General features: G+C 37.5%; 1 protein-coding gene across 5 annotated transcripts in view; it reads right to left on the reverse strand.

Moving 5' to 3' along the window:
• Nucleotides 1–9,354: 9,354 nt before the first annotated feature.
• Nucleotides 9,355–14,981, reverse strand: part of LOC114455207 (DNA-binding protein SATB2-like) — an 85,684-nt gene continuing 80,057 nt past the window's right edge. For all 5 annotated transcript variants that reach the window (XM_028436283.1, XM_028436280.1, XM_028436279.1 and 2 more), the window contains exons 13-14: nt 13,102–13,272; nt 9,355–11,487 (exon numbers count right to left, since the gene is read on the reverse strand). In XM_028436283.1, the coding sequence (XP_028292084.1) occupies nt 11,038–11,487; nt 13,102–13,272 (621 nt within the window). In that variant the 3' untranslated portion in view covers nt 9,355–11,037. The remainder of the gene's footprint in view (nt 11,488–13,101; nt 13,273–14,981) is intronic.

Genomic DNA, 14,981 nt, shown 5'->3' on the forward strand with positions numbered 1-14,981 from the left:
CAGACGGCAGGCGACACTTTGATAGAGTTTATTCCTTTTAATGTCCTGGAGCATCCACTGAGGCCTCCTCACTAACAGGATTTAATGTTGGTTCCGCCTGCGGATGAATCACTGCTGTCAATAACTCAACCACTCATATTCAACTTATGGATACTTATCAGCTCTAACTCTGCATAATGTCCAGTTTGATGCAGTTTGTGGTGGATTGGTTTGGATTGTTTGAATAAGTTCCTGGTGTTTTTAAAGCTGTGTAAACATGAGAACTGATTTCCAGTAAACTCCAACCGAACCAGCCTCTGGGATAGTTTGTCTTTAGTGTGCACAAATGGAGCAATTATTGGTTCATGTGACCACGAATCCCACCACTGCTTCCTCCTCCTTGCTTGAAGGCTAGGGCTCTTTAAACTGAAACACAATGTGTGAATCTTCCCTTTGAGGTTAAACGTTTCAGCCTGAAGGTAAAAAGAGGAAGAGCGACTAAAATTGGAAAGGAGGGAAAGACCACACATCGTCCTCGGTTTGTGTCCCTTTAGTAAAAGAAGCTGTTTGTAGGAATGACAGTGTGAGGACGAGACAGGGTGGGATTCAAACCACCAACCCTCGACTTTTAGATTAAGGCTGTCTGTCAATGTAGTTTAGAAGTCACATGCAGTGATGTTTTGTCTACAAACAAGTGGTTTTAAAAGCTCATCTTGAGTTTTCAAGGATAAAATCCCACTGCTGCTGCTCTTCTCTATATGTGACAGCATCAGGGCCTATGCCGTAGGTACGGCATCGACGTGGCACAGAGGTTGGCCAACAGCACTTCTGCGTCGAGGGGACGTGTCACGTTGCAAATGGTTGCCATGCAACTCGAGCAGTGTTTCTCAATTTTTTTGGCTTAAGTACCCCCTTTCTCTAAATTTGAATCAATGTACCCCTCCTTTGTCCGAATACAACATTTTGCTCAGAATACTGTGGAAAAAAACAACTATAGAGCATAATGATGGAATGAATGAGTGATTAACACATTTTAAATAATCTCCTTTTGTAAATAAGTGGAATAAAACAGTATTTAGTGTCTTCTGAATAGATTTATTTTATTTATTTATCATTTCCTGTCACTCTCTCTTAATGTGGGACCAAGACTGACTCTTGTATTTTCAGTTCATGTTCTAATTTATCATCGTTTTGTGTGTTTTGTTGCGTCATTTTGTTGTTGTTTGTCTGTTCTTTTTATTGTTCATTATATTTTTCTCTAATTTCGTGTCTTTTCGTTGTCACTTTTGTGTGTTGTTGGTATTATTTAAATTATTCTCTCTCAGTGTGTGTGTTTGGTTGTTTTTTATGTTGTTTGTATGTTTCTCTGTTATTTTTGTGTATTTTGTAGTGATCTTGTGTATTTTTTCTTATTTCGTGCAGTCTGTTGTGGTTTTGTGTGTTACTGGTAATAGTAAGTATTTTTCTCTTAGTGCGTGTATGTTTGGTGTCATTTTGTGTATTATTTTGTTGTTGGTCTGTTTTTTTTGTTATTCAGTATATTTTTTTTTATTTAGTGTGTTTTTGTTGTCGTTTTGTGAGTTACTGGTAATATTTAGCATGTTTATTATTTTTTAACTAAAAATAAACATTATAAAACCCCATATTTTAATGCTTTTCATTTGTTATTTCTCTCTCACAAGTACCCCCTGTACTGCCATCGCGTACCCCTAGGGCTACACGCACCTCCAGATGAGAAACACTACGCTAGAAGGATGTGTTTGCTCGTAGTTTCAGAGGAGCATTTAAAAGTCCTTGTTCATCTTCCGGTCACAGTAAACAATGTTTTTTTTTGTTTTTAACCATCTTTATTAAGCAGCTTTATTATTCAATATAAACATGTGCAATATGCAAACAAAGTATTAAAATGTATCGATCTGTAGACTTTAAACATAAAGTTAGCATGTCACTCATTGTTTGCTGTTAATGAAACACACATAAACACACTGTAGGTATACAAGGTACAGTATCAATAATAACAGAAAACACATTTTGTCTGTGATTGGACTCCGTTTGGTGGTGCTTCACATATGGTGCAGCCGTGAAAGGAAATAATAAAACATTGGCACTTTTTGTCGGTCTCAGTTCTCTCTTCGACTCAATCGCTTCGACTCTCGCTTTGCTCAGCAAAAAATTAAAACATTGTGGCGTTGACTGAGGTTTGGGGTGGACCGATCACAGCCCTTACGGACCTCATCGCCTAGAGACGCTGTCAGGATTTTTAGGAGGTGCACGTCAGGTTACAGCGTACAGGTTTACGTTGAGGCACAGAGCTACGTGGATCTACGATGTCGACCTGATGCAGAAGCATATTTCAGGCTTTAGAAGAGCGCATGGTTCCTTTAAAAGATTGAACAGAGTGATACAAAGTTACAGAGACTGACAGAGAGGCAGTCAGAACAGAACTCCATGCAGTGTAGAAGATGATGAAGAGAATTAATGCAGTGTCAAACATGTGATGTGGTGGACAGTGGAGAGGACCTCTTTATTTTTGAACAATTACGGTTGGTCCAGACCTCAGTTACTCAAGTTGTTTGCTCCACAAACACTGAACTAGGGATGGGAATTGATAAGATTTTTACTGGTGGTATAGCACACATACAGTCAGTCAGTCACTTTTTGGTGATATTCATCTATCCTATCTATATATATATATATATATATATATATATATATATATATATATATATATATATATATATATATATATATATATACAAGTAACATATGGAAATAATAAATAAACAAAAACAATAAAACAATATTATATTAAACTACATAATACTGGAGATGAATATTGTTATCATGATTTTATTTGTAAATAATCATTAATAGCCTTTGTAAAAAAAAATTTAAAAAAAGTCACTCATTATTTCAATTAAAGTTATAGGGAGCCATTGCAAAAGAGTCAAAGAGCCACATGTGGCTCCTGAGCCGCAGGTTGCAGTAAACCCCTGAGCTGGTCAATCTGTGGCATTCCTGTGTAAATGCAAAACTGTGTCTTTTAAAGCTGGTGTTAAAGATTAAGTCCAACATTTTGTCTACAAACACGACTTGTTATGAGCTTAACATTAAACAGAAAGTCAGAAAGAAATGTTTGTTCTTATTTTGGTCTGGTTACTACCGTTTGCCAGCCATATTGGTCCGTGTTTCGGTACCAGACCCTAATCCTGGCCTGTTTTTTTACTCTTTCCTGCCTCAGTAAAAGGAGAATCTAGAGACAGGATCTGTCCCTTGTCATGTTCATCTAAATGAAATGCCTGAGGAGGCATTAATTTGAAGTTAGCCGTTAGTAATAGATTTTAAAATGAGCGTGAATGTTGTGTGTAAATGCTTCTGCATACTGGTAATATTTCCTCCCTTTGATGAAATATCCACTTTGATGTTGTTGCTCGCTGCCCTGTAGTCATCCTTCCTCATGAAATGTAACCAAACTTTGGAGCATTTGTGCCACTTGGACGCCATGTTTCCAGCTGGCTGCACTGGTGAATGACGTAGCCACGTTGCACGGTGCTTATTCGTGCACACTGGAATTGATAAAGGAATCGTTTGCAAAAAATGGCAAGTAATTGAAACACTTGCTCTGAATCTCCCAGTGAACCTACTATTATTGTCCCCTCCTCTGCTGTGGCCGGTGCCCTTTGCTTATCTGTTGAGCCCCAAGTCCGCAGGGCCGCTGGCGAGAGGCATCTCAACCGGCTCTACATCCCCACCTCGCTGCATGAAATGTCCTTTACATGTGATCCCCTGAGTTTCCAAAGCACTGTTAGTATTTAGTTGACTCTTCCATGTCCGTCCTCCTGTGGAGAGCCTGGCCAAGCGTCCGGCTCCTCCTGCAGGGAACGCTGTAATTATCCCCACAGAGATGATTGTCTCCAGTTGAAAAAGACAAGCTGAGTGGATCGGTTTTTAGCGGGACGACCTCTGCCCCGTCAGCGTATCACAGATACTTAGACTGTATTGTTCTCTGAAGGACTCTGCGGGTCTCAAACAGCTCGTAAACGCTTCTCCGACACCCAGTGAAAGGTTAAACACCTGGATTGTTCTGGATCGCCCCACCTCATCAGAGCAGAAACTCATTAGAGACCCTTTAATGTGTGTGTGTGTGTGCATGCATGTGTGTGTGATGATCTATTTTGGAGTTTCTGTATCTAATCTTAAGGAAGAAATGCAATTCTTCAGAGCTTTTTCTGACAGACAATGCAGTGACTTTCTTTAAAGTGCTTTCAATTAATATTGAATCAAGTGATGTACTTCCTACTTTAGGAATGTTTTTTGCTGCCATTTTGCGTGTTTTTGTGTTTTTTGTGTGAAGTTTGATGTTTTTGTATGTGTAGTGTGTTGTGTTTCATTTTGAAACCATCTTTACTTTTGAGGAAAAGGGAAACTCAAAGACAAATCTTTAGGTTTTACATAGACATGCGGTAAATGTACTGTCTTCTTCTGAGATTCCTACCTCTGCCAAGGAGGTACAGTAATACATTTATTTATTTATTTGTTTGTTTGTCTATTAGCAAGATTATGTCAAAAGTGTATTTGAACCAAAGATGTATGGAAGTCCAAAAGATTCATAATTTAATAAATAAAAACAACATTTTGAAATAAATGCAATTTTGATAAATAACAGACAAATATATAATATGGCCATTAAATTGCAAAATAAGGTAATATTATAATGAAATATGTTTTATTATTCTTTAATATTTAATTATTATAATTTCATTATAATTAGATATTTCATAATGATTATTTTATCAATTTCATACTTTTTTTCAAGATTCCAAGATTTTTTCAAAGTAAATTTTTATTTCATAATGTCCTTTTCCACGATGGCCTTTTTATTTCACAATGCCGTTTTTCAGCAGATTGATTTGGTCTGTCAATCAAAGCACATAAGGCGGAGCCAGTGAAGTGATTGGAGCACTTGAAGTATGGATTCAAGCGTGGAAACTTATCACCAATGCTGAAAAGTCTGAGCGCCACGAGGGCATCACATGTTTGAGCAACACAGTCTGATCCCCAACTCGTCACATAGTGACCATCGGTCAAGACCCTTAGCGGCAGTGTTCGACGCTGAGGGTCTGTGTTTCACCCAGTCAATGAAGATGGCGGACATCTCGTATATTTTAGTGGCAAATTGCCTTATTTCAAGATAGATTGTGGCTTTAGAAATGTTTTGATGACATTTCTAATGACAAATGTACCCTTGACTTTCATAGTATCCATTCGGTTTATGTAAATGATCTACAGTATATTTTTTCATTACAATGGACATTCTGTGGATATGACAACCTATGTACGCCAAAAAACTGCAAGCCAAAGGCAGATTCATTCACGGACCGAGTGGATGTTGTAATTCTCTTTCCTATTTTCATCTCCTAACCATGGTTGAGGGACACAGGGGAGATCCTTACTCTCCAGAGCTGAATGCAGCTTCTCCTCAGGTGTTAAATCCTCAGATAAAAGTGGAACCGAGCAGAAACAACAGGCTGTGCTGGTGTTGTAGAGCTGTACTTTATTAACTACCTGCACTGTAAACATAAACCTTGCTACCTGTCCCGGTCGTCGTGTCGGACTGGACTCAGGACTTAACACACATGCATCTGCTCCACTGACACGCACGCTCATCGGCTGTGCACATGCAACCGCTCCCTCACTCAAAATGAATACATTCAAGCTAGACACATCTCACAAGACTTTTCTTGCTGTATTTTTTTTATTATTCATATTTTTATGTATATTCCTTCCCATTTTTATGTGTTCCTACACCTAGTTTCTACCGCTGTGTTGTTCAAAGAAAGGCCATGATTGGTGTCCAGGAAAACTAATCGATCTTAAAGGTCACATGTCATGTTATTTTTCACCCATCTTCATTTGTTCTAAGAACCCCCAAAACATAGTATTTGAGGTTTATTTTTCCAAACTTGCCTGTTTTCCAGAGTTTTAGCCTCTGAAAAGTCACTTTCTGATCAACTCTACACAAACAGGCTGATTTGTGGCCTACTTATGCATATTCATGAGTGGGCGTGTCTATAGATGGGACACTGACTTCCTCCTCACTGCACAGTGACGTAGGGCCAGAGGACGGCCCGCCCTCCTCCCACCCACTCCGTAGCCAAGTTCATGCTGCTTTATAAACATGAGACAGAGCGTGGGGGCGGGGCATTCGCCGGCACATTAATAGATTGTCGAAAATACATACATTGCACTGTGTGAAGGACGCTGAAATGCTCACCTTTGTGGGCGTGTCTGTTTACATGTCAATCACGGCAGACAGCTTCCTGGAGGCGCGGCTTCTCCAGATCAGTGCTGCATCAAATTCGTCATCAAAGTGGGAACGCATCATCAAATTGTAGTGAAGTGTTTGGAAAGGAGCAAATCACCCTCTAACTAACGATTGAGGGAATCAATGAAAAAAACGCTTTAGACATGTGTATGAAGCCCTAATAGCACTTTATGATGTTTAAAGCACAGAAAAGTTGATTTAGCTTAACATGGGCCCTTGAAACTGTTGACACTGTTAAAATAATAATTATGAAATATTTAATTATAATAGCCATGTTATATATTTGTATGTTATTTATCAAAATGGTGTTTATTTCAAAATGTTGTTTTATTAATCTTTTGGGCTTCCATAAAGATGCACCTTATGCCAGTGTTTCTGAAATAGGGGGACGCGATGGCACTACAGGGGGTACTTGATGGAAAGAATGGAAAATTAACAAATAAAGTGTCAGTCTTGGTCCCACCCCAGGCATGAAATACCAGAAATTATAAAAACTATAGAAATAAATCTATTCAGGAGAAACTAAATCAGTGTTTTTCAAACTTGGGATCGAGACCCAATGTGGAGTGTCCTGAAATTTCTGAAAAATCTAAATGTTTTTTTTTTTACATTTTTTAATAATTATTCTATTTTATTATTATTAAAACAACGCACAATCTTAAACAACTGAATTTCTATACTTTGTCTTTGTGAAATGTAGTTCAACTAAAATGCAGTTAAAATAATAATAATAATAATAATAATAATAATAATAATAATAATAATAATAAATAATCAGAGCTCAAGCATGCTGCATGGTCAAAAACACATGGTCTTTGGGGTTGCCGGAAATTCTTGAGATGAAAATGGGGTCACGATCCAAAAAAGGTTGTGAACCACAGCACTAAATATTATTTCTTTCCACTTATTTACAAACTGAGATTCTTTAAAACGTGTGTCATCACACGTTCATTCCATAACTATGCTCTATAGTTGTTTTTAAATCACTTTCTCAGCGAACTGTTGCAGTACCGGACAAAGGCGGGACTTAATTCGATTCAGAAATAAAAGGGGAAAAAAAGTTTGAGATCCACTGCCTTATGCCATGGAAGTCTCCATTACATTTTGGAGGGGATTTCCTGATATACTGATCCTTGATCAGTTTGAAAAATCTGTATCATTTCTTATCAATGGTGAAATTAAAAAAAAAAAAAAAAAAAATCATATCTCGGTTCATATAATTGACCTCTATTCATAAAAAACTTCCGCAATCACTCCGAGTCTCACAAAGATTAGGTCCGGAATGCAGATTTTTTTGTGATTTTTCAAATAAATGGGAATGCCTATACATTTGGATCTACTGTATGGTTATTAATGGGAACATATTTTTCTTACAAGTCATGATCATGGTACATTAATCACTGATCCAGATAATATCTGTCAAAAAGGAGATTCGGTGCTTGGCGGAGCTTTGTGCTCTCTAAATGCTCTTATTAGAAATGTGCACGAGGACTCAAACTAGATGGAGAAAAAACACAACTTCTGAATTCACAATAGATTTTATTTTACTTCAACACTGAATGAACTGGGATTTCATTAAAACTGCATTTTGAGTTGAACCCTGATTTGTGTCGTACAGAAAAGCACAATGTCATCAGTATACTCAGTGATCCATGTCCTAAATGAAGAGAGAGCAATGCGGAGGCTTGTCTGAGTACAGCAGTCAAACCAGCCCGTGCTTTAAACACAACACCTCACAATGCTACAAAACAACAGGAAAAAAGTTCTTCTTAAATAGTTCCGTGATTAGGTTTTGTTTAAAATTGAAATGAGCTCCTCTAACTCTCCAAAAACTGGCTCGAATAAAAACAAAAGACACTCAATTTTCCCGGTGCTGGATATTTACAGACATTACACGTGAGTCAAACGATTTCCCGCCATGGCTCGATAAAGTAGATTGTCATCGATTGCAGCAACAAAAACTTACAGACGTTCTCTCATTTTCTCTTTTTAAACACTTTTTTTTTATCAACAACAATTAAAAACACAGTGGGAGGGTTTCTTTTAACTTTTACATATATTTTTGTACCCAATAACACTCAGTAACTGCGTTTTTTTCCACAAGTTTTTGTCCAAACATCCTCAGGATTAAAAAAAAAAAAAAACACGACGGACACTAACCGCAATAACAGCAAGAATAACAATGATAGAGATAATCGTGGGTAAAGATAGTAATAAATAGGGTGGGAGAGGTGTGAGTGCATTAATGTGAAGGTGAAGCACAAACACTGTGGACGCCCGTCTGAATGAGCGGGACGATAGTCGGGCACATAAAGTGTTGTCCCTAATTCACTATGATTTCCCCCATCGTCGGTCCATCACAGTATTTCCTCCTCTGTCCAAGAGGGAGACAGAGAGTGGGATTGAAAGTGTCTGTCTCTATATAAAAAAAAAATTCCAGTTCACAAACTAAACTATGAAGCAGCTGGCAGTACAGACTGATGAATAAATCAGAAATTCATTTGCAGGTTCAGTTGACCTTTTAAATATTAGGGTCAACATGGAGAACTGTGGCGTCGTTTGTGGTCCATCACCAGCTCGCAGATACAGTTGTGCTCATAAGTTTACAAACTCCCACAGTGATAATGGTATTCTACAGTGGTTAGTTAACGTAACTGGAGATTCATCTGTCATCCAAGAGGTTTCTTCAACTCTGAATCTAACCAGTTGGAAGTCTGGAGTTTAGCTTTAATTTGCTGATTGTGTGTTTCACGGTTCTCAAAAATGGCTTCTTTCGCCACCTCTTAAAGGTGCAGTCTGCAACTCTTATAAAAGTGACTTTTTTTTGTCATATTTTCTAAATCTGTCACTATGTAAAGACAGCTTTGCATCAAACAAGTAGTTTGTGTGAAAAAAAACTGTTACACTAGAACTCTGTAGTGCATGTGTTGTTCATGTGCACGCAGCAGCTTCCATGTGGCTGCTAAGTGACACTGTGTTGTTGCTGCTGCTGCTGAGGTGTGTGCACATAGAGAGAGAAGCGCTGCAGTAATATGCTTTTAACAGTGCTTGTTATATTACTGTGATGTTGCTGTCGGACTAACGTTAGCTTGTTAGCTCCTCTGAGGGAGAGACTTTGGAAAGTTTGGGAGGGTGATCTGAGAGTTGCGGACTGCACCTTTAAACCTTTTTTTGGTGGGATTTGCACATTATTGTCCTTAGGAATGTCCTGTTTCCTTCAGATGTAAGAGAACTGCTACGTCCTGACCTATGGTGGTTACGAAACACACACGCATCAACCTATATTTTACCTGTATTTACTATAGATTTGTATGATGTCCAATCAGCTGAAATTGGTTAAAATCAGCATTTATAATCAGATACTTTAAATACAGCCTGTGTGTGTCTATCTCAACAATGCTGGTCATTCATTGGTTCGTAGAACATTCACGTGGAAATATAACTGTCTAATTGGTCAAGGGTATCATTGATGTCATTGACCAAACGTGGCAAATACCACCAAGTGGCCTCGTACCATCATCTCTGGCATTCAACCACTAAATATCAATCATCTTCAGGGATAGAGAAGAAATAGTACATATTTACTGGGGATGTTTGATATTTACTTTTTTATATACCAATGTTGTACTACATTTATTTCTGATTTCGATATCAACCCAATAACATACCAATATACGCCAAGGTTTTCCCCCTCAAACAAATTTGAGGTCATATCCTGAATCTCCAATCCATACATTATTTTATCAGTATTCCATTATTAGCAGAAAACCCATTATCAATATGTACCAATATGTAAATTATTATATTAACATGGAATAATACTATAGGAAATCCCAAGTAATTACTCGAAAAAAGCTTTTGTGCGTTTCATAGAATAGGTAAAAAGAATTAGTATTCAAGAGAAAAAGATCATTAAATTAAAAGTACTATTTGTAAAAGATACCACAGTGTTCAGGGTAAATAATACACAAACTTTTGAGCACAACTGTAGCTACACAGCCTGACAATTTTTGGTTGTTGTTTTTACATACCTATCTTTTCCTTCTATGGGTAGCATATATATATATATATATATACTGCCGCCAACAGTTTACAGTTCCCTGACCTTCTTCGTCATCTTGACTCATTCTTAGACCAGTACAAAGACGCTTCACCAAACTTTTTGTGGTTGAAACGCTGCAGAATACTTTTTGCAAACCTCATAAATAAGCATCCATTTAGTGTGTGTGTAAATTATGGCAGTCAACAATCTGTATTTAGACTAAAATCTACCTGCAGGGTTCAATTTATTTTTGCTGATGGTTGAAGAGTGGCGACTTTATTCTGTTTCTTCTCTTGTTGCTGAAGAAACGAGAAGAAACCAGAGCAATGCTAACGTCCAAATGTTGTCTTTCACACCACAGACTGTGATGGAGATTCTTACTGATGAAACTGTGGAATTATCCACACAAACCTTTAAATCAGAGCCATTAACCGTCTGCCTTCACCAACAAATCTATCAGTTTTGGGTGGTGGTTGCTAACATTTTTCATTGGTATGAGATTTTGTTTTTAATGTTGTTGCTAAGGTAACAAGGGCGATGCTGTTGTTTAGCACATGTCATCCCTGCAGCACCCCCTGTTGAAACCTTTCTGTATAGTCTTTTAGTCTGTGATGAGGATGCCTTCACAGCTCTGGGTTGGTCAACGTTTCTCAGTGAGCGTTCTTCAACAGTGTGGGTCCTCCCTCAGTCTCTACCTCTGATACTCAGCCGGCTCTCTTGGGCTGGATGAGGAGCTGCTATATCGGCCAAGGCCTTTGTCTTTGCCCTCCTCGTTGGCCGTGGTTGATCCACAGGAGGTCGGAGTCCGGCTCAGCGCGTTGATGCTGCTGTCGTTTCCCTCCCCCTGCTGGTAGATCTCCTCTGCTCCATCCTCGCTGGATTCTGGGTCCTCTGAGCCTGACAACAGCTCCTCCTCTTTGTATTCGCTGACATCAACCCCCCCGCTGGCGGCGGCACCCTCGCCCAGCTCTTTGAGGCGGCCATGATGCTTGACATGGTAGCGTTGGTTCTGGAAAAACTTGATGATGGTGTGTTTGGGAAGGTCGAGCTGTGCAGATAACGTGTGGATCGCCTCTTGGTCCGGATACAGACCCACATCCTGGATGAAGCTTTGCAGAATCCCCAATGCCTCCAAAGAAATCTGAAAAAATAATGAATATTTAAACATGTGATGAAGAGCACAATCACCTCTCAGCAGTCTGATGGTCGTCTTTGTAAATCTTTCTCTTTTAGGGAGTAAAAAGTCAACTGTAGTAAAAACAGGTTGGCTAGAAACGTATGGGGTGCCGATTGTAAAGTTGCACATGCTAAAATAAGCAGTAAGTTTTTGCAAAATTTAGCAACAATTTAGCGTTTAAAAAACGCATGTGAATTTTTTTTATGTTACTTTTGACCAGATTTACACCAAAATTTGTGAAATTTGTGATCAAAATCTAAATGTAAAATTTAAATCTTAATGTAAAATTTAAATCTTAATGTAAAATTTAAATCTTAATGTAAAATTTAAATCTTAATGTAAAATTTAAATCTTAATGTAAAATTTAAATCTTAATGTAAAATTTAAATCTAAATGTAAAATTTAAATCTTAAGAGCTTGTTCGTGTTAATGAGCTTTAATTTTGGTACTTTCTGTTGATTTTGCATATTAGCTTAACATTTTCACTCATGACATTTAGATTTAATAATTAGATTTAGATTTAACATTGACATTATGTTTTTTACGAGAAAAGTAAATATCACAAATTTCACACATATTGCTGTAAATCCGGTCAAAAGTATAAATATATATATACGTTTATTAAACATGGTTTGGTGCTAAATGTTATGTTATTTTAGCACATGCAACTTTATAATTGGCGCCCCGTAAAAAAGTACCCACGCATGCCAGAAGAAACCACTTATTTTGTTGACAAAATTATAATAAACAATCACTTTTTAATTGCAGTCAACATAAATAAATAGATATCCGCCAAATCGAGTTGTGTTATTATTTTAGAGTTTTCTTAAACAAAGTTTGATATTGCAGCAGAAGCCAACACTTGAAACGTTGTCCAGTCATGTGACTGATTTTGTTTGATTGGTAACCCAGGGTCATGTGACGCAGTCTTCAGTAGATGGATGAATCAAATAAACTTGTCTGGTAAACATTTAAAATAGTACACAAGGTTTAAACTTATTGCTCAATGCTAGTGAATGTGTAGTTGATACCTGATACTATAACCCCGCCTCTTTACCCCTTCACCCTGGTTATCCAGTGCTGCTACATGCTAAGCTAACCAAAACATGGGGAACGAGTTGCTGGTAAGGAATACGTGGAACATTTCTAAGTTTTCTCATCTCTTACCTGAAAAGAAGCCTGGAATGAATATAAAACATCCACTGCACAGTTTATGAAAAGTTCTCATATTTTATGGATTCTGGGTTCAATTCCCAGAAAAGACTTAAAGCATATTCTGTTGAATTTGCATGTTCTCTTGGTGCTCTGGCTTCCTCTGATATTATAAAACATGTAAAATTGTTCAAAATTTTGCAATTGTATTGAAGTTTGAACACATTTGATCAATCATGACACATTGACAGCATTTGGAAGAAATATGAAATGTCCACAAAAGCTACGAAAGATGTTGAGGAGACGTTTTTGGCAGAAACCAGTTAAACCGCAGCATGAGAAATGAGCCCTCATGCATGGTTTAGTTGTAGTTTTTACATTCATGTCACTTTGACAGGAACCGATCATTATAGAACGTGAACTCACTTTAGTACGAGATCGTGGTTTCTTGCTCCCGCTGCTGCTGACGGTTCCTGTTGGAGTAGCTGCTCCAACATTAGGAGACCTTTCCTCATTCATTGGAACAGACGGAGGTTCCTCTCGCATTGGAGAGAGGCAGTGCTCTTTGATCGGGGGCGGAGCCTGTCGATGGAGCACCTGAGGAGAAAGATTCACTGATTGGTTAATGAGGCACTGTTATTTAGACAGAACTACTGTTTTAGATGTCTAAAAAAAGTGTATATATATCTGTAGATTAGAGGTTGTCAGACAGGGGACCGTGACCTAAAAGTGGGTCCTAACTGGTCCAAATCCCAGGCATTTGAATGGGTTTTATTTGTTTGATTTTCTTTTTTTTTTTCTTCTTATTTACGTTTCCTTTTTTATTTTTTTTTAACACATTCTAATTTCTGACCAAGCGCATCTTTCATGAAGTCCTTTCATGTCATGGTTAATTATACGCCCCCGGGATTTCCTCTGTCTGTCCCTGTGAAAGGTGCAGCAAATTGTCATAATATAACTAATTAAAAGTTATCAATATCTCTCATTCCTTCTTTTTCTCCAGGGGTTTTCTGTACTTACCTAATGAAATAGTCATTTTGGAATTTAAAAAATGTTTGATATTTTCAAACGTTAATTTAAAGAAAAAAGTGTATTCTGTATTTATTTAAGTTGCAGCGTCTGATCTTGCGTATTCCACATCCTGCAGCTTAGGGACGTATAGCATATATACGCTGTCGGCTTTGATAAAATTGCATTTCTTAATGTCTGTTAGTCCTTTGCATTTAACTGTTTATTTAACTTAAACAGAGAAACCCTGTTGGATAAAGGTGTAACGCTTGTAGAGCTTTGGTGCATTAAGCTTTAATCTTTAGACCTCATATTGTTGCATTGTTTACCTACAATGGGCTTCACTATGTTACAAATTAGAACATCCTAGACATCAGTGTTTTAAAACAGTTTTAGAAAGTTGCTTTAAACTACTTTTAAACCATCTAACTTTAAACATATCAATAACCCAATATGAACTGTGTCTAAAACCCAGTTTTTAAACCAATTATATAATATTTTGTGTCTCAGGTAGCTTTGCTGGCCTCTCATCAGGACTAAAGAGGAGTCTGGGATGTATAATAAAGTGGAAAACTGTTGCTTAAACAAAGCAAACAGAATCAACACTTGGATTACTGAGGACATTCAAAGCCTTGTTTTGTATAGTTTAAACTATGTATATACTGTATTTGTACTTTTTTAAAACAAAGAACTCAGCATATGGCTATAAAAAGAAGAGTTTTTAGGTGTTGTGAATGTGAAGAAGCTGTGCAGTAGGTGTGAAATGAATAGTGTGTGTAGCTCCTGCTGTGGTTTGACGAACAGGGAGTTTCCAGCTCTAAACGTGTGGCACATTAAAATGAAAGGACACGCTCTCTTCAATAATGATAGGCTATTACTGCAATAATGCTGAAGCCAAACCATCAAACTGCTGATTTGACTCAGCAGGGCTTTATCTCCTGTGCATCTCACTCACTATAGCTGCACAGAGCTGAGGCTCACATTCTGCTTTTTATCTCATTTTGACTCATTTCTTTGCTGCTTTATTTGTTTTTTTTATCTTTTTAGTTGATGTTATCTTTTATATGAACTCATCATAACTTCTCTTACCTCACCTTATTTTATCCCAACTTACATTATTATGTCTTAAATTATCTTCCCTTTTCTGATCCTATCTTAACTTACATTATCTTGTCTTACCTTATCATACCAAATATCATATATCAATATCCTCTCTTAACCTTAACTAATCCTAAACTACCTTAATTTATATAATCTTATCTTAACATACCATACTTTATCTTATATCTGATCTTTCC

The sequence above is a fragment of the Gouania willdenowi genome, chromosome 21, assembly GCF_900634775.1.
Source record: "Gouania willdenowi chromosome 21, fGouWil2.1, whole genome shotgun sequence".
In the NCBI taxonomy this organism is placed as follows: domain Eukaryota; kingdom Metazoa; phylum Chordata; class Actinopteri; order Blenniiformes; family Gobiesocidae; genus Gouania; species Gouania willdenowi.